The sequence below is a fragment of the Diorhabda carinulata genome, chromosome X, assembly GCF_026250575.1.
Source record: "Diorhabda carinulata isolate Delta chromosome X, icDioCari1.1, whole genome shotgun sequence".
In the NCBI taxonomy this organism is placed as follows: Eukaryota; Metazoa; Arthropoda; class Insecta; order Coleoptera; family Chrysomelidae; genus Diorhabda; species Diorhabda carinulata.
The window spans coordinates 1,448,249-1,470,894 of NC_079472.1; the positions used below are offsets into that span (position 1 = coordinate 1,448,249).

Below are 22,646 nucleotides of genomic sequence, written 5' to 3' on the forward strand. Positions count from 1 at the left end.
AATTACATTGTAAAACCAAATCATATATATTTTGAAAATAAATATTTTCTAAAACGAAAATTTTTTCTAATTTTCCAATAATTTCAATATATAATAAACAGATTGAAGGTAGCTTTATATACAAGAGTACACGACAACAATGGTTATGCGCACAGTGTTGTCAAATATAATAACCTTCATATCACATCCGCCATTACTGGTAATTTTAAAGTTGAATTGAGTAGAGTGCAAAAACCTTAAATTAAATAACTTATGGCATTTATATTGATGAATAAAATACGCTTCTCGTTTTAAAAGTATATATCGTCTCTAATACATTTTAATTAACTCTTAAACTATAGTTTTTAAAAGTGCAAGTTAATTCTTAAAAAAAAACAGATGCTTAAATTAAGATTATGTGATACTATTCATGATGTTGTGTGCATTTTAAATATTAGTTCGTTATAAACATGAGTACAAATACAGAGGACGAAAAAGACTCTCCAAAGGCCGTTCCTTTGGATCTAGCTCGAAATATATCAAGTGTAAGGACTGTGGAAGGTAAAACTCCCATAGTAATGACGAATCAATCGTTACGAGGTATGAGAGTGTTAACTCAAAGCGTACCTGGCTCGAATCCTTCGACGCTCAGCACTCCTACTATTATCGCCACAAATTTGGTATCACAAGCAGTTCTTAAAACAGGTAAGGTAAAATACTTTTTAGAAGCATTTAACAGCATATTTTAGTTATAGAATCGTATTGCTATGAATATATAGCTTTTTTTAATGAAATGGGTAATAAAGCATTATTATTAATGCTTGTTTTAGATTCTGGTAGACCTCAAATTACTGGTATTATTACAAGCAACACCTCCCAACCTCAAGTTACCAGTAATTTGTCTAGACCTACACAGATAACACTTTCAGCTCCTTCCCAAACTATAGGAACTTCTTATCACGTCCCAAGAGGACCTGCTGTAGTGGCAAACTTAGCCGCCCCCAGAAGTAATGTCACTACAGTTAGAACACCTATGGTTGTTGCCCAAGGTGGTCAGGTAATTTTTTTTCACCTTGTTTTGGTGTTTAGTGATTTAAACATGAAATAAAATCGATTTTATATCTTTTCTTCAACTTTTTACTACTTAGATCTTTTTGTATGTTTTTCGTGATGATTTGTCTTGGTTTTAGATCTTTTTTCTATAAAAATCAGTTTCAAATAAAGTGTAAAAATTGATGTAGGTTATTTATTTATTAATACAAATTGTCAGTGTAAAATTATGTTGTGATAAAGATCAAAATGTCAATTTTCACACATTACATTAAACTGATTTTCATAGAAAAAAGACTTGAAATGAAGACAAATTATTTCAAAAAGCAATAATATTAATTTTTATGTAGCCCCATACATTTGTACGTCCGCCACGTTCGTCAAGCCCAGCTTCTGGAACCGCTTGGCTTACAAACAGTTCGACTGGTTCCCAAATCAAAGGTGCCCCAACGGTATTAAGCTCACCCGTCAGAGGTGCTACTGTAACAGGAAAACCTGCGGTAATCAGTAGAACCCAGCCACAGGGTGTGTCCACTATTCGTCCGGGTGCTATATTACAAAATGCTATTTCCATAGGTCAAACTGGACAGGTAACGATAAAAACAGAGGTTTTATATTTGATGAAATTGCAATTTTTATCTTTTAGATCCATTCTTTTAAAGCCGGAACTACTGGAATCCAAGCATTAGGAAATACTGTTACTATAGCTCAGGTTTTACCAACCAGAACACAAGCTGTAGTTTATAGTGCTAATTCCAATGCTCAGTTTACTCCAGCAAGAATTACAGTAGCTACAACAACTTCAGCACCTAGATTGAATCAACCTAGACCACTCGTAAGTATATTTAATCATGAAATTTATTTTGTTTAGGGTATTAATTTTCAGAATCAGGTTACTACAGCCCGTCTAACTGTTCCTGTAAATGTATCACAATCAGGTACCAGGTTAATAACCCCACAAGCAACCGTATTAAGTTCGGGTGGTAGAATATCTGCTGTTACAACTACTCAAACATCTACAGCTCCAAGAATAGTTACAACGCAACCAAATCTATCGATCGGAAGATTATCAGTGGCGACTGCTACCCCCACGGCCGTAACCAACGCTACTTTTATAGGTTCGACGAAATTATCGACTTTAAATTTACATTCGTTGGTAGCAGTAGCGAATGCTAACACTCCTCCCGCAAGGACGACCATATCTACTCAGGGACCTAAAGTTATAACTCAACCGGCTCAAGGTACCATTCAATTAACCGCGCAGTTGAAAACTACACCTAGTATTGTTTCAACAGGTACAAGAACAAGTTAGTACTAAAATAACCGTTAATTTAATTTGTGAAATTATTTTTTTTTTTTTTTTCAATTTTAGTTAGCGTTCCAGCTGCTATAGTCACCCAACAGAGACAAGCGACGTTGGTGCCTTCTCAAGCTATTTCCATCGCTAAAGTTTTTCCTCAAAATGATAATCCGGTTAGCGGTAGTGCTCCTACTAATGTATTTATACATACTCCTGTGCAATCTACTAGACATTCTTCCCCTAGTGAGTTATATTCATTATGTTGTATGTAGTGGAGAAAATTTTTTTTTTTTTTAGGTCCTAATCCGAGTAATTGTATTACACAAACCAGCAGTACGGTACCGGCTACTACGGTAGCTACTTACTCAATAACTAGCGGTACTTACTTTTATGATAACGCTTATTCGATGCCGAACAGGAATTTTACACAACAACAACAAACTTTTTCTAATCAAAATATGCAAATCAGACCGTCGATGAATACTCAAGTGCACGGTATAGTGTCCAATCAACAGATGCGTTTTAATTCCGTTATGGTACTAGAACAGAACCGTGGAAATTCCCAAATACAACAGTCTCAATTATCCGAACAAACCGGTCAACAGTTAACCGAACAGATTTATCCGACTAATAAGATTACATCGTCACCAAGACCGAGTATTTTGAGGAAAAGAGACCACGAAGGTTCCCCGCTTAAAGCTGCTAAGAATCTAGTACCGATTTTATCGAATTTGTCTTCGCAACAATCCCATTGTCTGCCTCCAGCTTCACCCCCATCAAGACCGGATTCCAGAGGGAACGGACATAGTTCTGGTAAAAGAAATATTTATTTTTTTTCTTAGTGTACAAATAATTGTTTCTTTTTATAATAGGTGGTAGTACAACTATTTCTGCTACTTCTAGTCCTGGTTTAGCAGAAATAAACGACGACAGTAACCACGCTATTATAAATAATAAAGAAGAAGAAGAAACGAAGCCTCCTCCAATGGAAATGAGTCCTAGGAAGAAACCAAGAAAACAACAACTGTAAATAATTTAATTTTAACAAAATTATTGTGTTTTAAAAATTATTTTTTAGTACCGGAAACGATTTGGACGAAAATAAAGACGATATGGAATTCATTTCGGACCGTCCTATAAAAAAAGATGAAGATTCAGATGTAAATCAATCGGACGAACCGAAAGATGGCGCCCCAGAAGCCGGACAAGTTACCACAGTCAGAAAACCAGCATCGGCTAGTTTATTAAACAGTTATAGACAAAACTGGAAAGCAACTCATAATCATTATTTGAGACACACAGATGTGAAACCAAAAGACGAAAGGAGACCTACCATTATGGATCTGGCTAATCAGTACAGGGTGCAGGATAAAGTGAACGGATGGAAAATACACCATTTATCCACGCAAATGGAAGATCTGGTAAGATGTTCGTTAATATTTTTTTTGATCGATTATGTTGTTTGTCCTACGAATGTTTTATGTTTTAGGCCGATCAAGAACAAACCGTCTATAATCAATTGACCGAATTGCTCAAGTGTACGGAATCCGAAGAAGGGTGTAAACAATTTAATAAAGAAATAAATAGAATCAACGAATTGATTAAGGTTAGTTTGATCGATCGAGTTGGAGATTTGGTGAACGATTTTTTTTTTATTTTTTAGGGTAATTTGCAGAGAATTAAAATTATAAATGACGGTATGGTGGAAGCGAAAACCTCCATTATGAAAATATTTGATCACAAAGTTCACGTGACTGATATTATCAATAGATGTGCCAGTAAACGTAATTTTAAAAAAAGGGAAAAGTCTTGAAGATTTCCCGTTGTGTAATTCTGTTTTTTTTTATATATATATAAACATTAAGTTTCAATGTATTTTTTTATATAACGTGTTTTTATATGGAAAAATGTGTATAAAGTTTGTTTATTTCCCAAGGAAGAATATAAGGAAGGAAGAAAGAAGGACAAGTTTAATAGTTTGTTTAATTGTATCATATAATGAAATTTGAAAGAGATATTCATATAATAAAGTATTTTTTAGATATTATTTTCATTTAAATATTAATTGGTTAAAATTTAGTGGAAAATATATGAAAAGGTACAAATGAACTACTGCAATATATGCAGGATTAATAACAACTTTGATTCCTATAAATTGGAATCAAATAATGACAAACTGAAGGATATAATAGTTAAAATGAGAAATAGAGGCTCTAGATTAACAATATGAAGTCAATAGAGATGGTTTTAGAGTTATAAGTACAAACAAAAGTCTAATTTCAGGATAAGAATGGTAAATGTAGGAAAAGGTACAAATGAACTACTGAAATTTATGCAGGATTAATCAGATTCATCAACAACTCCAAAATATACAAATTTGTCAAATTAAAAAAATAAATTGAACAAACTGGAAAATATAACAGTAGAAGTAGAACTACAGATCAGTTTCCATGATAATTTTTTGAGAAATCTAATAAGAAGACTGAATTGCAGTGGTTTAAAAAAAATATTAAGTAATCTAAAAACAAGTAGGTCATTATGGCGAAGTACAAATGAACTACAATAATAGATAAATAAGGTACATAACAACTCCTAACCTCACAATTTGAAAGAAAAGATCAATTTTCAAAAAAATTTGATTGGAAATCTGGTAAATTGAGGATAATTGCAGTGAAGTACAAATGAACTACTAAAATAGACCCATCAACAACAAAAGATAAATAGGACAAACAGAAAGTTACGGTGTTTAAATATACTTTGAGTTGTAGAAATCCATTAACAAACTTACAATTTCAATAATCGCAGAGAAAGAGAAATTGGAAGATAAAGTGATAAAAATGGAAAATAGAGGCTCTCAAAAGGACAATATACATTATAAGAGAAAAATTTTCAGCTGTAATCGTTTAAAATGAGGAAAGTTACAAATGAACTACTGAAATATACGCAGAGTTGTAAGAATCCAACATCAAACATTTATAAGAAAACTTGAGAATTTTTCTTTATTACAAAAAGATGTACATAACATTTTTCTATCGGACTGTTTTTTATCAAAAATTCATATTTTTAGTACCGAATCAAAAATTTGTACAAAAATCAGATACAATGGTTTCAAAACAAACAAATATTTGGTAATGTCAAAATAAATAAATTCAACATTTTTATTTATTTCTAGTTACCTCTACACTGAAAAAAATAGTTTTATCAAAATAAACTTTCTCTAATTATAGATTTTAATCCACAAACATCAAGCTGAAATACAAAAAAAAGGATTTTTGTCCTTTAATCCACTTAAACAAGTCAACGGTTACTAATTTTTTATTTCAAAAAAGGATATGATAACATACTTAATTAGTTGCACTCTGTAATATAAAAAATACCCCAAATGAGATCCACTAATTCAGTTTCTGCAACTTCCATTAACATTTTTGCTAGCCTAAAAACACAAATAGTAGTTCATTTGTACCCTCAAGAAACCGCTACTTCCTCTATCGTTGGAAAAATATTTCGTAGATACAAATAAAACACAAATTTTTATAAATTATTATTAATACTATCAGTAATTGCAAATTACAGATCAAAAAGCGATACAAATGAACATTAGTGAGAATTAAAAACAAAAAAAAAATTAACCAGAAGTCGGTTGACGTATATCATCAATCTTCAATATCATTTTGACCAATTGGGTAGCTAACAAGAACTGTTGTCTCTTAGATCTCAAAGATTCGATCACGTGTTGTTCTCTCATATTCAAATTACCTGTATTCATACAATCTACACCAAGGGCAGGATCGTTTGTAGCTGATTGTTTAGCCTACAAAAAAACACAAGTAGTTCAAATGAACTTCTCATATACAAATTATATAATAGATTGTTTTACCTAAAAAATATATCAGTTTTAAGTATTAGCAGTTCAAATGTACTCTTAATACAATATATCAGCAAAATAGTAAACAGGTTATAATACGGAAATAGATACTGGTAGTTCAAATGAGTTAGTCATACAATAGGTCAATTTAGACGAGGAATAAAACGATTTAAAGCACTAGTAGTTCAAATAGACCGTTAATACAAAAATCCAACAGATTTTTAGTAAAAACAAATTCAGCGAACGAAGATATTGTACAGATTCTGTTACTAGTAGTTCAAATGAACTTTTTAAAGTAAAAATGCATCAGATAATTAATAAAATCTAAATTTATGGTACAAAATTATTATAATTGAGAATAACGGTAGTTCAAATGAACTTAATAAATTTGTTCACTAGATTATCAACTTAAATCCTGAAAAGCCTCAAGAATTGATAAAATACATTAAAATAATAATAAATGAAGCTTTTTTTATCTTACTTTCAATTCTCCCAGGGTATGAATAGCAGACAAACCACTATTTTCGGCTAAAGCTAAAGGAATACTTTCCAAAGCCTCAGCAAAAGCTCTGTAGGCGTACTGTTCCAAAGACGCCAGTTGATCCGCCTGAGCAGCTACCGCTAGACTACAAGCTATTTCGGCTGCTCCTCCTCCGTAAACCACTCTCGGTTCCTAAAAACATTTCAAAACAATAAAAAATAACCATATCAAAATATATAAAATGATTTAATACCTGGACTAAACTTCTGACAATGCACAAAGCGTCATGAAGGCTTCTTTTAGCTTCTGCCACCAACATTTGATTACCACCTCTAACTAGAATAGTGACTGCGCGCGAATTCGAGCATTCTTCAATTACCAACATCCTGTCTTTGGTGGTACCGAATGAGATTTCCCTTACTAAACCGGCGCTACCGAGTTTTTCAGGGCTGAGTTCTTCAAAACGAGGTACTATTCTACCTCCAGTAGCTATAGCTATCAATTCAATTTCCGGACCTCCAACCTATTAAAGATTTATATAAACATGAAGAAACAGGGGGGAAAATTAGATACTCACCCATCTAACTGCTGGTAATTCTTGTTGTAACAATAAATGGTTAGCTTCGTCGTCGAATCCCCATTGACAAATTGCTAATGTAGCTCCGGCTTTTTTCACTAAACTGACCTACAAAATATTAAAAAATCATTATTAAATCATTATTTTTATCAATATTACTAACGATTTCTTTGAATTTCTCCTGTTCATATTGTCTTAATTCTTTGTAATCATCAACGCTGGATACATCCAACTTATGTTTAGTCTTTGGTTTTGGGGGTTCAAATGGACAAGTAAGAATAGCTAATTTCACATTTTTCAATTCTTTAGGCATCTGTGGATGCGACATCGTTTTATCTATAACAACCCCTTTAACTAAAGTCGTATCTTCCAGCTTTCCACCGACTTTTCCTTCAACTTTAATGAGCTCAAAATTTACATCCTTCTGTTGTAAATCTGCTACAGCTAAAACTGCATTTACAGCTATTTCCGCCATCTGTCTGTGACACTTGTTAATAATTTTAGATCCTAAAGTAGTCATTGCTACTTTTATTAACGGTTCTGTATTTTCTGCAGACACAGGAAACAGCTCGGCTATTTTTTCTAAATGGTTCACTGCAGTTTGGCAAGCTAATTCGAAACCATCGGCGATTCTAATAGGATGAATCCCTTTATCAAGTAGAGATCCAGCTTGTTCTAATAGGGCTCCTGCTAAAACTACTACTCCAGTAGTACCATCACCTGAAATAAGTCAAATTATAATTTAGAAAATATAAATAATAAAAATTAATAATTACCGATTTCATCGTCTTGTGATTGAGACAACTGCACTAAGAGTTTAGCGACTTCGTTTTCTACATCCATCATTTTTAAAATAGTAGCACCATCGTTCGTCACAGTTACATCTCCTACAAATTGAAAAAAAAAATACTAAAATTACATAAAATAATACGTTAAATATGTAAATACCGTCAGGAGATACCATCATTTTATCTAAGCCTTTGGGTCCTAAAGATGTGCTAACTGTATGTGCAATTTGTCTCGCTGCCAAAATATGCGACTGAAAACAAATTTAATTATCTCATATTTCATAATATGTACAAAATAAATAATTATTTCGAGTGTTTAATAGGAATTTTTGGGAAAATTATAACAGTTGTCACAAATCAAAACATAACCAACCTTAAGCGCATCTATTCCGGTTAATCGTTTTTGTTTGTCTTGATCTCTGAGAATTATAAACGGTCGACCATATTCATCGAAAGCGATACTTCCCGGGAATGAAGTCATTTTTGTTAAATTTATTTAACAAATGATATTGAGATGGTAGAGATTTTTTATAATTTTATTTTTCATTAAATCTATCAAATCCCGTGAAATTGACAGATGACTAAAGATCTGAAGTTAGCCACAAGCTGTCAAGTTTTTACGTCAAAGTTACTATAATAAAAACGGTGTTCCGTGCAACTAGAAAAAATATAAATTTCCAACGAAATTATTTTGTATATACCATATAAACGTTTTTATGTTATTAAATTATAGTATTCTTCTTGCATTTTTCGATTTTCAAAAATCCTCGTAGTCTTTAACCACTTTCTTATAACAAGAAGTAATTCGCATTACGCATAAAGCTTTAACAGAATTTCAACTCATCATAATACATAGTTATTTTAATTTCCACAGCTGATATCTCAATTCGAAATAACCAAACCAATTAAAAAAATATATTGAAAATTCAATTGAATGAATTATTGAAAATATTCGGATGAAAATTCGCGCCAAAATTTCTAACCAATAGGTTCCTAATCCTGAATCAGATAGATCATAATCTGATTACGGAAGAAGACTTTAATCAAAGTTTCCGAACGGAACTTTCAATTTTCGGTGTAAATTTCAAATTTAAAACATAATCTACAAGAATTTTTAATTTTTATTACGTTTTTCATGAGTTAATTCTCCTATGATATTTATTTAGTTGTGTTATATATTCTAGATGTAATAATTAGTTATCAACGATATATCCACTCACACGGATTTTATACTATTTCAACAATTTTTAACTTAAAATATCGAAAAGTATAAAAATCGCAGCTTAGTAATCTTAGTCAGCCATTTAAGGGGAATAAATAATTTTTAAGATGTAACAAACCATAGACAAATACTCGCCAGCTGATCGTATTTACCAATTGGTTTACCAGATGGGAAAGATACTGGCAGAATAATGAATGATTTCATAGAATAATCGTAAATGGTTGGGTTTTTCTTTATTTGTACTACCAGAAAAATATCAAAGAAATTATCTACTACGGCTCGATTAGTTAGTTTCTTATTCAGATCATGATCAGATTAATCCGATCATAGTTTATGAGAAGTTCTATGATTGAAAGCAACTCGACACTTTAGTTTTGATGGTTGATAAAACTGCGTTTTGACAGTAATTTTCTATATTTCTGACGTTTCTTTTTCAGTATAAGCGTCCATTTTGTAGTTTCCCATGCAAAACGTGAATATATTGTTTCCGTTAAAGTTTTTTAAATACTGCGTTGTACTTAATAAATATTATAATAAAAAAAAGCAAATTTAACAACAATTTATTTATATTAAATGTCTTTTTGTATATGATTTATTTGTATCATAATGTCGGACAATATTGTTTCTAAGTGTGTACATATATCAGTGTGACGGTAATTTTTGTTAGAGACTATCTATTTGATAATTATATTAAATATGGAGTTTGCACAACCACCCCCGAATCTAGCAATGCCACCTCCTAATTTAACCGTACCTCCGATGATGGGTAAGTTTTGATAAACTTACGTAAATATCGATAAAGTGATTATTACGATTTATAGGTGGATTTAATAATAATAATCGACCGCAGTTTCGCCCTTTTATGAATTTACATAAACCTTTACCGGGTCCTTTAGGTAATATGACCTTAGAGGATTTTGATGGGAAACGTTTAAGAAAATCCGTTATGAGAAAAACCGTAGATTATAATTCAGCTATTATTAAAGAATTAGAAGTAAGATTAATTAATTAAATATATAAAATTGGTATTATTAATTATTTATATTGATGATAGAATCGAGTTTGGCAACGTGATAGCAGAGATAGAAGAGCCCTTCAACCTGATCCTATGTATTATCCCGATTTAATGCCTCCTCCTAGTTATCCCGATAACCCTATTAATTGTGTTACTACTAGATTTGTTAAAACTGCTACTAATAAGATGCGATGTCCTATTTTTTGTATGGCGTGGACTCCGGAAGGTAGAAGACTCGTCACTGGCGCTAGTTCTGGTGAATTTACTCTATGGAATGGATTGACGTTCAATTTTGAAACGATTTTACAGGTGAAAACGTCGATTCTTCGATGTTTTCATGCGTTATTTATGATTTTTTGTGTTTAATTACAGGCGCACGATAGTCCGGTGAGAACGATGGTGTGGAGCCACAACGACAGTTGGATGATAACCGGTGATCACGCGGGGTACGTCAAATATTGGCAGTCGAATATGAACAACGTGAAAATGTTTCAAGCGCACAAAGAAGCCCTACGTGGAATAAGGTATCTACAACTTCTCTTCGTTATTTTAAGATTTGTACACATTTTTATAAATGGTTGGTTTATTAATAAACGAAAATCCCTCCTTCTCCTTAACATTAGTGCAAATATTTGAAAGAAAATAGAATCGTGATAGAATCTTTGTGATTAACTTTTGCTGTGATAATATCGTGATGTAATAATTTTTTTTACGTTTTTTTTTTCCTGAATAAATTCGTTTGGTATAGCGATCGAGTCGATTCCAGGGATTTCTTTAAATTGGGCTTGGATTTGGTGCAGTTTGAGGAGATTTTTGGAATCGCGTTTTTTATTTTTCAACCTCATTCGGGAGATTTTGATCAATAAAAGAGTTTTAATGAAAATTTCCTTGTTTTATTTCATCTGCAATGGAGAAAAGGATTGTGGTGATGCTTTTTTGCAAGCAAATAAATTGGTATTTGAATATTTGATCGTCTGTTGTATCTTGCTTTGTATATTTGATTAATTTGATTGGAAATTAACAGATTTTTGAAATTTTTGATGTAAAAGCCGTTTTTTTTGTTATTTTTAATTTACAAGTGAGATACAATGTTTCGTATATTGAATAATTTAGTTCTTGCACTAATGAGATGTTAATTAGATGTGATTTACTTCCACTTTTAATATAATTTTTCAGTTTTTTATTAGAAACTTTGGATACGGAAACTTAAATAACAGGACTTTCTTCATGTTACATAACTTTAGGGTACTATTTATCATTTTATGTTATTTCACTTTTATTTTTTTTATATCAGTCAGTTTGAAATATTGTTAATTGTGGTGTTTTTAATAATTTAAATACAAAAATTCATGATTTTTCTTATGTTATTTCAAGTTTTGTAGTCATTTTTAGTTATGAAATCTGTTTTTGGAATGCAAAGAGATTTTTTGGGGCTCAATTTCTTGTACCAACTCAAATTTCTTCAGTGCTTTCGTTATTTCCAATTAATTAACATGTTTTTGGATTAAAAAGCAATTTTTTTTGTCAAACAACTTTAATAAACTCAATTTGGGGCTCATTTACAGATTGACAATATTACATCAAATTTTCTCATTCATTTTCTAAAGTAATAGTTTCAACAGTTCACAATATTGATAATTGTGATGATTTTAATATTTTGAATGCAAAAATTCATGATTTTTTCGCATAATTTGAATTTTTCAAGTTTCGTGGTTATATTTGTTTACGAAATGTGTTTTTGGAATGGAAAGAGACTTTTTGGGGCCCAATTTCTTGTACCAACCCAATTTTCTTCAGTTCTTTCGTTATATCTAATTATCAAACATGTTTTTGGATTAAAAAGCATTTTTTTTCTTGTCAAATTACTTTAATAAACTCAATTTGGGGTTAAATTACAGATTAACAAGTTCAAATCAAATTTTATCATTTATTTTCTAAGGTAATATTTTCAGTAGTTCACAATATCAATAATTGTAATAATTTTAATATTTTGATTAATAAATTCATGATTTTTCTCGCATATTTTAAATTTTTCAAGTTTTTGTAGTTATATTTGTTACGAAATCTGTTTTTGGAATGCAAAGAGACTTTTTGGGGCCCAATTTCTCGAATTTTTTAAGCCTCTTGGTTATGAAACTTGTTTTTAGGTCAAATTGTGATTTTTTTCCTGTCAAACAACTTTCATAAACAAATTTTTTCATCAAATCAGTTTTATTTTTGATTTTTTCTATAGTAATACATATCCCAGCTCGCAACATTTATAATTGTGATGTTTATGAATAATTTTATCTCAAAAACTGATGATTTTTCTGGTATCAACTCAAATTTCTTCAGTTTTGTGGTTATACTCAATTATGGAATCTGTTTTTGGAATTCACAAACTTTTCCCACTGAAAAATGGTTTTGATAACTTTACTTTCCGTCTTCATTCAACACCCTCCGTTTTAAATCACATTTCGTAGTTAATTTCTTATTTGTTTCACGTTTTCTTTATATTAATTGGATATTCTGTATATTAACAAAATATTAGGTTCATAATTCTGATAATTTTCGTTGTTTTTGGTTATATTTAGTTACGTAATCTATTTTCGGAGTGAAGAGATACTTTTTTCATGTTAACTAATCTAACAAACTCGTTTTCTTTTATCAGTTTTTTGGTCTCGAAACGTGTTTTCTTATCAAACAACTTTAATCATCTCAATTTCTTGTAAAGAAACTTTTTTTGCCTTAAATAACTTCTTACAACTGATTTTTAAGCTCCAATTAAGTCTACAAAAGCCCTATAGGGGGTCACATACATATTTCAACAATTAAATTACGTTTTCAAAAGTTAATTAAAGTTTGAGATCGAAATCGGACTAATTGAGGTTAAGTACTGTTTTTCCTACTCCCAATAAACTACAGAAGTGTTGACGTCACACACCGCCATTGTTAACGCAGGTCAGGAATCAATTTCCTAACAAAGTTTTTAATTGCGTTGACGATCGTATTATTTTGTTATTTTTTCGTAATTCTTTGAAACATTTTGCACGAAAACCTTCTGGCACCATCTTATACAACAGTTAAATCAATTAAACGCTTTTTAAATAACTTTAAAGAACACACTACTTCATATACTTTGGAAAGTGAACAATAACAATATGACAGCCGTGACGTCACTCTCCGGTTGTCTATTATACTTTACGAGCTTGGTTTCAATAACTAATTTGTCGTCTTCAGACAATTTTCGTTTTAGTATTTTTATTTTTGCTCTTAAATTTATATTTTTCAATATTTTCCTCATAGCTGTATGCTCGATACAAAGAATAATATACAGGATGTCCCATATTTATATACCGCGATGTGTATAAAAATAATGTCGTGTTATAGCTTGAACTTTTGAAATAAAATTTTGGTTTGGAATGGACCAAATTCAAGCGAAAAATTATAAAATTAAAGTTCTGTATAATTTAAAAGGGTTAAAAACAACATACCATACAGAAAATAATGGAAAAAACATCGCATTTGAGGATTCGACAGTTGACAGTGGAATAATTTTGTCAAAAATATATACGAATAAAAATAAAATTATTAAAAGATGTTTTATTATCTTCCATATACATGGGTTATCAAAAATTACCCAAAAAATATATTTTTGATCGTCCACAACGTACTACTACGTTTCCCGTGTAATTTTCTGTTCAAAACTAGGACATTTTTTGTCGATCAATAGATGACGAAATTAGAAACCGATGGAATAAATTCTTACACTACTAACTCACGTCATTTTCGTCCGTCATGTAGAAATGGTTTCGCTACACAATTTTTTAATAAAATACTATATTATTAAATGTAATATAGCCACCATATTTTCCCGATTTAACTTCATGTGGTTTTTTATTTACTAATAAACTCGTATTCCACCTATTCACTGAGAAATAATTTAATTATCACAAAAGGTAAACAGTATAGTCCGTCCCGCACTTTTTAATTATTCGAGGTTAACTTGAAATATCATTGTTGCCAATTATTCACTATTTACATGGTTAAAATCAATCAAATATACTTTGAATATTCAACAAATAATTAATTAGTCCAAAAGTTTATTTTGAAATTAAACACAAAATGTTTTCAAAATTATATTTGTATATTTCCAAATGTGTACAACAGTTATTAGAAAATTTCATTTTTTAATTACGTAAAGTATTGGGAAGATAAAATATCAATGTGGCAACATCGATCAGCTACATTTCTATAAATATAATACGTTGATTAGGTATATACGGGGTAGTTCGTAACTTCTTTAGTAAATCGTATCTGATTTATCGATTGCAATATACAGGATTTTATACTACGAGGTATTACGAAACTTTTAACGTTGTACACATTTGGAATTTTAGTAAAAAACAAATAGTACTACGTGAATCTTGTTGTATTTAGCTTCAGCTCATCGGACAACAAATTCGTTACGTGTTCGGATGACGGTACGTTGCGTATATGGGACTTTTTCCGCTATCAAGAAGAAAGGGTTCTACGAGGTAAGTGAAAAACTTTTCAGGAATTTTTTTTTATCGTTTATATACGGATATACCAAATATTAATATTGCATTTCAAACTGTTTATGTGGAGTTTTATATATTCTTAATGTGTCATCAAGCGGCGTTGCCATATTTTCCGAACATCATTAAATCTTGAGATAATTTTTTCGACTTGTTTATATTTACGAATGTGTCGTGAAGCGGTGTTGCCACATCTTTCAAAAATAATTAAATATGAGATTTGTTGAAGTTGTATATATTTACGAATGTGTTATTTGGCAGCGTTGTCACATCTTCCGAACATCATTAAATCTTGAGATAATTTTTTCGAGTTGTTTATATTTACGAATATGTCAAACAGCGGTGTTGCCACATCTTCCAAAAATGATTAAATATGAGATTTGTTGAAGTTGTATATATTTACGAATGTGTTATTTGGCAGCGTTGCCATATCTTCCGAACATCATTAAATCTTGAGAAAATTTTTTCGAGTTGTTTATATTTACGAATATGTCAAGCAGCGGTGTTGCCACATCTTCTGAACGTAAATAATTTCAAGATTATTTGTTGGAGTTGTTTATATATTTAAGAATGTGTCATCCAGCGGTGTTGCCACATCTTCCGAAAATAATTAAATTTGAGATTTATTGAAGTATATATTTACGAATGTGTCATTTGGCAGCGTTGCCACATCTTTTGAACGTAAATAAATTTAAAATAATTTTTTCGAGTTGTTTATATTCACAAATATGTCATTAAGCGACGTTGCCACATCTTCCGAACATAATTAAATTTAAGATTATTTTTTCGAGTTGCGTATATTTACGAGTTTTGTATTAAGCGGCGTTGCCACATCTTTCGTATATCCTTAGATTCCAGATAATCTGTTGGAGTTGTATATATTTATGAAAGCGTCATGCTGCGGTGTTGCCACATCTTCCGAACATAATTAATATAATCTGTTCGATATTTTTTTTTTCGTTTCTCTTGACGAATGTTCGATTATAGGTCACGGGGCTGACGTCAAATGCGTCCATTGGCATCCGCAAAAAGGTCTCATCATATCCGGTAGCAAAGATAACCAACAACCGATAAAATTATGGGATCCGAAAACCGGTCAATCGCTGGCAACATTGTAAGTTCTATTGCAACGTTTCAAATACAATCGATTAAATCGTTTATTTCAATTCAGACATGCGCACAAATCTACGGTGATGGATTTGAAATGGAACGAAAACGGTAATTGGTTGATAACCGCGTCTAGGGATCATTTATTGAAATTGTTCGACTTACGTAACCTTAGCCAGGAAGTGCAAACGTTCAGGGGACATAAAAAGGAAGCTTCCAGTGTCGCTTGGCATCCTGTACACGAAGGATTATTCTGTAGCGGAGGATCGGACGGCGCCATCATGTTTTGGCACGTCGGGTAATAAATTACCGTATATATATACAGGGTGTAGTAGAAAAATGGTAAAAATGTCGATTAAATTCATGTTTACAACATATATTAGGTTAAGTTAGGTTAGGATTAGATTAGGTTAAGTTAGGTTAGGTTAAATACATATATAATGTATCGTGAACGAAATATCATACAGGGAGCTTCGAAAATATCATATAACAAAAAAAAATTTGAGTTTTGAAGAGATTTTACCATTTTTCTTCGTAATTTTTCGTATTTATCGATCGGTTTTACGGATATCGTATTATTTTTAGAGCGGATAAGGAAGTTGGCGCCATAGAACAAGCTCACGATAGTATAGTATGGACGTTAGCGTGGCATCCCTTAGGGCATATATTATGTTCCGGTTCCAACGATCACACCAGCAAATTCTGGACGAGGAACCGACCGGGTGATCAGATGAGGGATAAATATAATTTGAATACACTTCCTGCGGGAATAGCCGGATTAGAAGATATCGATATGGGAGGTAAATCGCCTCGGAAGTATCTCGATTGTGGATATCGATCGATTTTTTTTTCTTCCAGATGAACCTACTTCCATAATACCGGGTATGGGGCCGGAAGATAAAGTCGACATAACCTCAATTTTGGTAGACGATACTCAAGCTATACCCGGTTTGGATTTGGACGGCGTTATCAACGAAGAGAAACCCAAACCGAAGAAGGTGCCTTTCAGTAAGCCGATTCCCCGTAATTTCCAAGCCCAATGGAACGAAACCACCGGTGAGAAATCGATTTTAGGTTTTTATAGTCGACGATTCGAAATGTTTTTTTTTTGTTTTTCAGATGATCCGACCGGGGCTCTTAACGAAGTTATCAGTCAACTCGTGGAAAATACGCCGGGAGTGGTACCCTTGCAACAGATAGCTCCTAACGCCATTATCATATACGGGAAATTGATACCGGTTGAACGTAAGTGGGTTCTGTCTGTAGGTGTGGTGTTTGAAACGTGTCCATTTCAATATTATTCCTTCGAATCCACTTTAATCCGTGAATATTCCAGATTTCCATCGATCCCAACAAATTCTAAGGTTATTTTCAGAAAATCGATCATTTTTCAACGATCCCAACAAATTTTACGGTTAATTCTTTCGATTTCGAGAAATTCTACGGTTAATTTCCGGAAATTGGACAAATTTCTATCGAAACATACAAATTCTACGGTCAATTCTTTTGATTTCAACAAATTCTACGGTCAATTCTTCCGAGTTTAACAAATTCTACGGTTAATTTCTGGATATTGGCCTAATTTCCATCGATCCCAACAAATTCTTCGGTGAATTCTTTCGATTTCAACTAATTCTACGGTCAATTCTTTTAATTTTAACAAATTCTACGGTCAATTCTTCCGATTTTAACAAATTCTACGGTTAATTTCTGGAAATACGATTATTTTCCATTGATCCCAACAAATTCTACGGTCAATTCTGTCGATTTCAACAAATTCTACGGTTAATTTCCAGAAATTCAATCATTTTCCATCGATCTTAACAAATTCTACGGTGAATTCTTTCGATTTCAACTAATTCTACGGTCAATTCTTTTAATTTTAACAAATTCTACGGTCAATTCTTCCGATTTTAACAAATTCTACGGTTAATTTCTGGAAATACGATTATTTTCCATTGATCCCAACAAATTCTACAGTCAATTCTGTCGATTTCAACAAATTCTACGGTTAATTTCCAGAAATTCAATCATTTTCCATCGATCTTAACAAATTCTACGGTGAATTCTTTCGATTTCAACTAATTCTACGGTCAATTCTTTTAATTTTAACAAATTCTACGGTCAATTCTTCCGATTTTAACAAATTCTACGGTTAATTTCTGGAAATACGATTATTTTCCATTGATCCCAACAAATTCTACAGTCAATTCTGTCGATTTCAACAAATTCTACGGTTAATTTCCAGAAATTCAATCATTTTCCATCGATCTTAACAAATTCTACGGTGAATTCTTTCGATTTCAACTAATTCTACGGTCAATTCTTTTAATTTTAACAAATTCTACGGTCAATTCTTCCGATTTTAACAAATTCTACGGTTAATTTCTGGAAATACGATTATTTTCCATTGATCCCAACAAATTCTACGGTCAATTCTTCCGATTTCAACAAATTCTACGGTCAATTTCCGGATATTGGCCTAATTTCCATCGATCCCAACGAATTCTACGGCCAATTCTTTCGATTTCAACTAATTCTACGGTCAATTCTTTTAATTTTAACAAATTCTACGGTTAATTTCTGGAAATACGATTATTTTCCATTGATCCCAACAAATTCTACGGTCAATTGTTTCGATTTCAACAAATTCTGCGGTCAATTTCCGGATAGTGGCCTAATTTCCAACGATCCCAACGAATTCTACGGCCAATTCTTTCGATTTCAACAAATTCTACGGTCATTTCTAGAACTTGGACCATTTTTCCTCGATCCCAACAAATTTTTCTTTGATACTGACGCTTTTGTCTCAGTTTCTGCGATCCAATCAATTCTGCACTCCTTTCCTCGGTAATTTTCTGTGACCTCAACCGATTCTATGCGCTTTCAATCGATCCCAATGAGTTCCACCTCATTTTCTTTAGTCCCAACTAATTTCCATCGATCCCAATCAGTTCCGGGTATGTTTTCCGTCGATCCCAATCAGTTCTAGGCTGTTTTCCAGATGCCGTATTCATTTCCAAATATCCCAACGTATCCTAAAGCCGTTTTCCATGTCGATCTGTCATTTTTTTTCCATTTTTAGCCGGTTCCAAATTGGAACAAGCGATTTCCGAGGGTCCGGACGCCCTTCAAAAATTCATCGATTCCGGCGAAATCGAAGAACTTCACGACGTCATGCCGATCATCGACGAAGCGTATCTGAACGACGATTACGACGGCGATACGAAAAAAGAAGAAGAATCGAATCCGCCGACGAACATAGCGGATAACGACACGAGGAACAATATGGGCGATATCGATTTCAGAAACGATACGGATTTCAGGAATTCCTCGTCGGGTCGAAGGGATTTCGATATGAGGAATCGACAGCTCGATGAAGATTTCCGGTTCCGGAACGAAGACGAAGATTTCAGGAACGCGCCGTTCGGACGAGACGATAACAGTTTTTCGGATAATTTCTACGACGACGGTCCCTCGAATACAGGTAAGAAAAAAAAATCATTTTCAAATCAATAATTATTTTCATATTACGTATTTGTTGATTAAATTATTCTAATTATCATTAAATAGGAAAAATTGGGTGTAAAATGGTACATCCTGTATATATTCTCATGTTTAGTTACCATTTTTATAATTATGTCTTAATTTACGTAATTTTTTTCCAACCTGTATTCACATTTCGTCTCACCCTGTATTCATATTTCGTCACACCCTGTATTCATATTTCGTCTCTCCCTGTATTCATATTTCGTCTCACCCTGTATTCATACTTCGTCTCACCTTGTATTTATTTTTCGTCACCCCCTGTAATCATATTTCGACATACCCTGTATTCATATTTCGTCTCACCCCGTATAAAATCGATGAAAAAACGTATTTTTACTATTGAACAGGTTAACGAACACTTTTTCTTGAGATATATTTTAAATAAATTAGTTTGGCAACGTTGTAAGTTATTGTCAGAGTCAAGTAATCAGTTGAGATAAAATTAGCGGGAAATACGAAATTCAAATTGAAGTTACCGGTGATCAATTGCGCCAACTGTCGATAAATGAATTAAACTAATTGCGATGTTGTCGAGATTTATTTTATTATAGAGATAATAGGAAATTAATATTTCCAATGAAAGTTTTATATACAGTGGAAATAATTTGTATAGAATAAATTAATTACTTCAAAAATTGTTTAATTATAAAAAATATCGGTGAAATAATTATTTTAAATTTGAAATTTTTTCGAAATGAATATTCAAAAGTGTCATAAATATTAAATATGAAAACTCGGCAACGCCGGAACTCGCAATAATAATAATAATAATGACAGTTCCTTATAATTCGTGATAAAATTGGCGGGAAATACAAAATTCGAATCAAATATACCGGATATCGATTGTGCCAACTGTCGATAAATGAATTTAACTAATTGCGATGTTGTCGGGTATCAATTTAATCCAAAGATAATCGGAAATAAATAATTTATATAAGTGCTATTAATAAAAAAGTAATAAACTTATTATTTGACGTTTTTTGGAATAACTAATTATAAGAATTTAACTTGGCAACGCTGTTACTTACAATAACAGTAACGATGGAACGAAAAAAAAATTAGCGGGAAACAAAAACTTCAAACGTGAGATATTAATGATCATATGCGGTGTTGTCGAGTCTTACTTTATTTCGTATTTATTCTGAAATAAATGTTTTAAACGAAATAAGTATTAAATATAAAGTTGTTTAATAAAATTTTAAAAGTGATCTCAAAATGAGAATATTCGAAACATTTTTTATGAATAATAAAATTTTTTTGATAAAAATTCGATATTCGAAAACGACGTATGCAATTTTTCATTTCTTTCCAGGAAATTGGCAACGAAACGGCAACTTCGGAAGAGATTTCCGACATGGCGGTCCCCGTCCCAGATCCCCCTTCCGCCCCAGATCGCCACCTGGCGGTCACAGACCCAGATCTCCGTTGGGAGGCCCCCGGATTCGATCGCCATTAAACAGTTCGCGCACCAGATCCCCTCTAGGGGGTCCCCGAACTAAACCGCCGTTCAATTCGAACTTCAGAAACAACGATTTCAGAAATTTCGACGATCCGAGGAACTTCGCCCCGAACGACGCCCCCAGGACCTACGACGGCGCCGATTGGAACGACGAAGAATCCTTCGACGACAACTGGGAAAATCGCAGCGAGGACAATTGGAACGACGCGGAAGGAGACAGATGGAACGAACAAGAAGAAGACAATTGGCAAAGCGCGCCCGGTTTCAACAGAAGGGGCGGTCGGAGAGACAACAGAGGCGGAAGGGGCGGGAAAATCAGGGGTAGCAGAAGAGGCGGGGGGATAATTAGAGGCAAGAGAAGAGGTTCGAGGGGACCGCGCGGCGGTATCAGGAACCTCGGCGGAAATACTAGAGGTGGACGATACAATTAACGTTTCGAAAATATGGAATTTATCGGTAATTAAAAAAGTTAATCTATTTTGAGCTTAGTTTACAGATAAAATCACCGAAATCATGAAATTTTTTTTTCACTCCGTCCTATCTCAACTGTCATAATTGTCACTTGTCACATTTATTAGACGTATGTGAAATCGACGCTAATTCTAAGCTAATTTACGTTAATTTTTTTTAATTGCTGATCGAAGTGATGTTCTTTTGACCGATTTGTGATAAAAACCCTTTTTTTTCGTTTTTATTCATTTAGCGTCGAATCGATGTGAACGGGAAAAGTGCCGGTGGAACCGCGTATTTGCTCTGGAACACCCTGTATATTTAAATCGATGCGTATAGATTGTACTTCTTTTTTTTTTGTAAAATAAAGTGAAAATCGATGATTTTTTTGTTTTATTTAATCTAATAACCGTGAAATTCTACTCCGAAAAAAATATCACCCTCGTTTTTTTCATATATTTCACAATTCTTCATAAATTTTAATGAAAAGTCCAATTTCTTACCAAATACCCTCAATTATCCATATCACAACAATTTTGACTCACCCTGTATCAATAATTGAACATTCAATCCACTTAACCCATAAATTTCACCCCACTCTTTCATATCTCTCGAATATAACTACAATTTTGATTCACCCTGTATCAATAATACCCATCAATAAATTTTAAATGTCTCCCTAATATTACGATAATTTTGATTTGCCCTGTATCATTTACCAAAATTTCATCTTTCCCAATTATCATAATAATTTAGACTCACCCTGTATCAATAATCCAGATCAATAAATTTCATCTCACTTTTCTATGTCTCCCAATATAAAGAAAATTTTATTTCACTTTGTATCATTTACCAAAATTTTATCTCTCCCGATTATCATAAGAATTTAGACTCACCCTGTACCATTTACCAAAATTTCATCTCCCGATTATCATAATAATTTAGACTCACCCTGTATCAATAATCCACATCAATAAATTTCATCTCACTTTTCTATGTCTCCCCATATAGACAATTTTGTTTCACTCTGTATCATTAACCGAAATTTCATCTCATTTTACAATATCTTCCGATTACCACAACAATTTTGATTCACCCTGTATCATTTACCAAAATTTCATCTCTCCCGATTATCATAAGAATTTAGACTCAACCTGTATCAATAAATTTCATCTGACTTAGCTATGTCTCCCAATATAAAGACAATTTTGTTTCACTCTGTATCATTAACCGAAATTTCATCTCATTTCACAATATCTTCCGATT

The 22,646-nt window shown here is 32.4% G+C and overlaps 3 protein-coding genes across 5 annotated transcripts; 2 read left to right on the forward strand and 1 right to left on the reverse strand.

Moving 5' to 3' along the window:
* The first annotated feature begins 145 nt into the window (after positions 1-145).
* Positions 146-4,374, forward strand: LOC130902719 (histone deacetylase complex subunit SAP130-A). 2 transcript variants are annotated; one of them, XM_057814972.1, is made up of 11 exons: positions 146-684; positions 810-1,036; positions 1,380-1,619; positions 1,676-1,864; positions 1,916-2,336; positions 2,402-2,572; positions 2,627-3,142; positions 3,202-3,355; positions 3,408-3,750; positions 3,819-3,935; positions 3,993-4,374. In XM_057814972.1, the coding sequence occupies exons 1-11, from the start codon at positions 450-452 to the stop codon at positions 4,140-4,142; spliced, it is 2,763 nt and encodes a 920-aa protein (XP_057670955.1). In that variant the 5' UTR covers positions 146-449; the 3' UTR covers positions 4,143-4,374. The 2 variants fall into 2 exon arrangements, with proteins under 2 accessions (XP_057670955.1, XP_057670956.1); XM_057814973.1 differs by having other exon boundaries at positions 150-684; positions 1,916-2,324.
* On the reverse strand, positions 4,139-14,270 carry LOC130902722 (T-complex protein 1 subunit epsilon). The gene is made up of 9 exons (XM_057814976.1): positions 14,039-14,270; positions 8,414-8,698; positions 8,201-8,291; positions 8,029-8,139; positions 7,416-7,972; positions 7,253-7,360; positions 6,929-7,198; positions 6,676-6,867; positions 4,139-6,140 (listed from the first exon to the last, which is right to left on the reverse strand). The coding sequence occupies exons 2-9, from the start codon at positions 8,519-8,521 to the stop codon at positions 5,955-5,957; spliced, it is 1,623 nt and encodes a 540-aa protein (XP_057670959.1). The 5' UTR covers positions 8,522-8,698; positions 14,039-14,270; the 3' UTR covers positions 4,139-5,954.
* LOC130902720 (pre-mRNA 3' end processing protein WDR33) lies at positions 9,648-21,763 on the forward strand. Of its 2 annotated transcripts, XM_057814975.1 has the most exons (12): positions 9,648-10,028; positions 10,084-10,256; positions 10,317-10,586; positions 10,650-10,801; positions 14,697-14,794; positions 15,803-15,929; positions 15,987-16,220; positions 16,508-16,722; positions 16,781-16,978; positions 17,042-17,167; positions 19,008-19,409; positions 20,784-21,763. In XM_057814975.1, exons 1-12 carry the CDS (start codon positions 9,959-9,961, stop codon positions 21,359-21,361), a joined length of 2,643 nt encoding a protein of 880 aa, XP_057670958.1. In that variant the 5' UTR covers positions 9,648-9,958; the 3' UTR covers positions 21,362-21,763. The 2 variants fall into 2 exon arrangements, with proteins under 2 accessions (XP_057670958.1, XP_057670957.1); XM_057814974.1 differs by having other exon boundaries at positions 9,659-10,028; positions 16,781-17,167.
* The last annotated feature ends 883 nt before the right edge of the window (positions 21,764-22,646 follow it).

Bases quoted from the DNA above. Each gene is read 5' to 3' on its own strand.
- LOC130902720 (XM_057814974.1), top strand. From the start codon at position 9,959: ATGGAGTTTGCACAACCACCCCCGAATCTAGCAATGCCACCTCCTAAT. The intron at 10,029-10,083 runs GTAAGTTTTGAT...TACGATTTATAG, and splicing joins AACCGTACCTCCGATGATGG to GTGGATTTAATAATAATAAT. The intron at 15,930-15,986 runs GTAAGTTCTATT...ATTTCAATTCAG, and splicing joins GGTCAATCGCTGGCAACATT to ACATGCGCACAAATCTACGG.
- LOC130902719 (XM_057814972.1), top strand. From the start codon at position 450: ATGAGTACAAATACAGAGGACGAAAAAGACTCTCCAAAGGCCGTTCCT. The intron at 2,337-2,401 runs GTTAGTACTAAA...TTTCAATTTTAG, and splicing joins TTCAACAGGTACAAGAACAA to TTAGCGTTCCAGCTGCTATA. The intron at 3,936-3,992 runs GTTAGTTTGATC...TTTATTTTTTAG, and splicing joins GAATCAACGAATTGATTAAG to GGTAATTTGCAGAGAATTAA.
- LOC130902722 (XM_057814976.1), bottom strand. From the start codon at position 8,521: ATGACTTCATTCCCGGGAAGTATCGCTTTCGATGAATATGGTCGACCG. The intron at 7,973-8,028 runs GTAATTATTAAT...GACTTATTTCAG, and splicing joins ATCACAAGACGATGAAATCG to GTGATGGTACTACTGGAGTA. The intron at 6,141-6,675 runs GTAAGATAAAAA...GTTTTTTTGTAG, and splicing joins ATACCCTGGGAGAATTGAAA to GCTAAACAATCAGCTACAAA.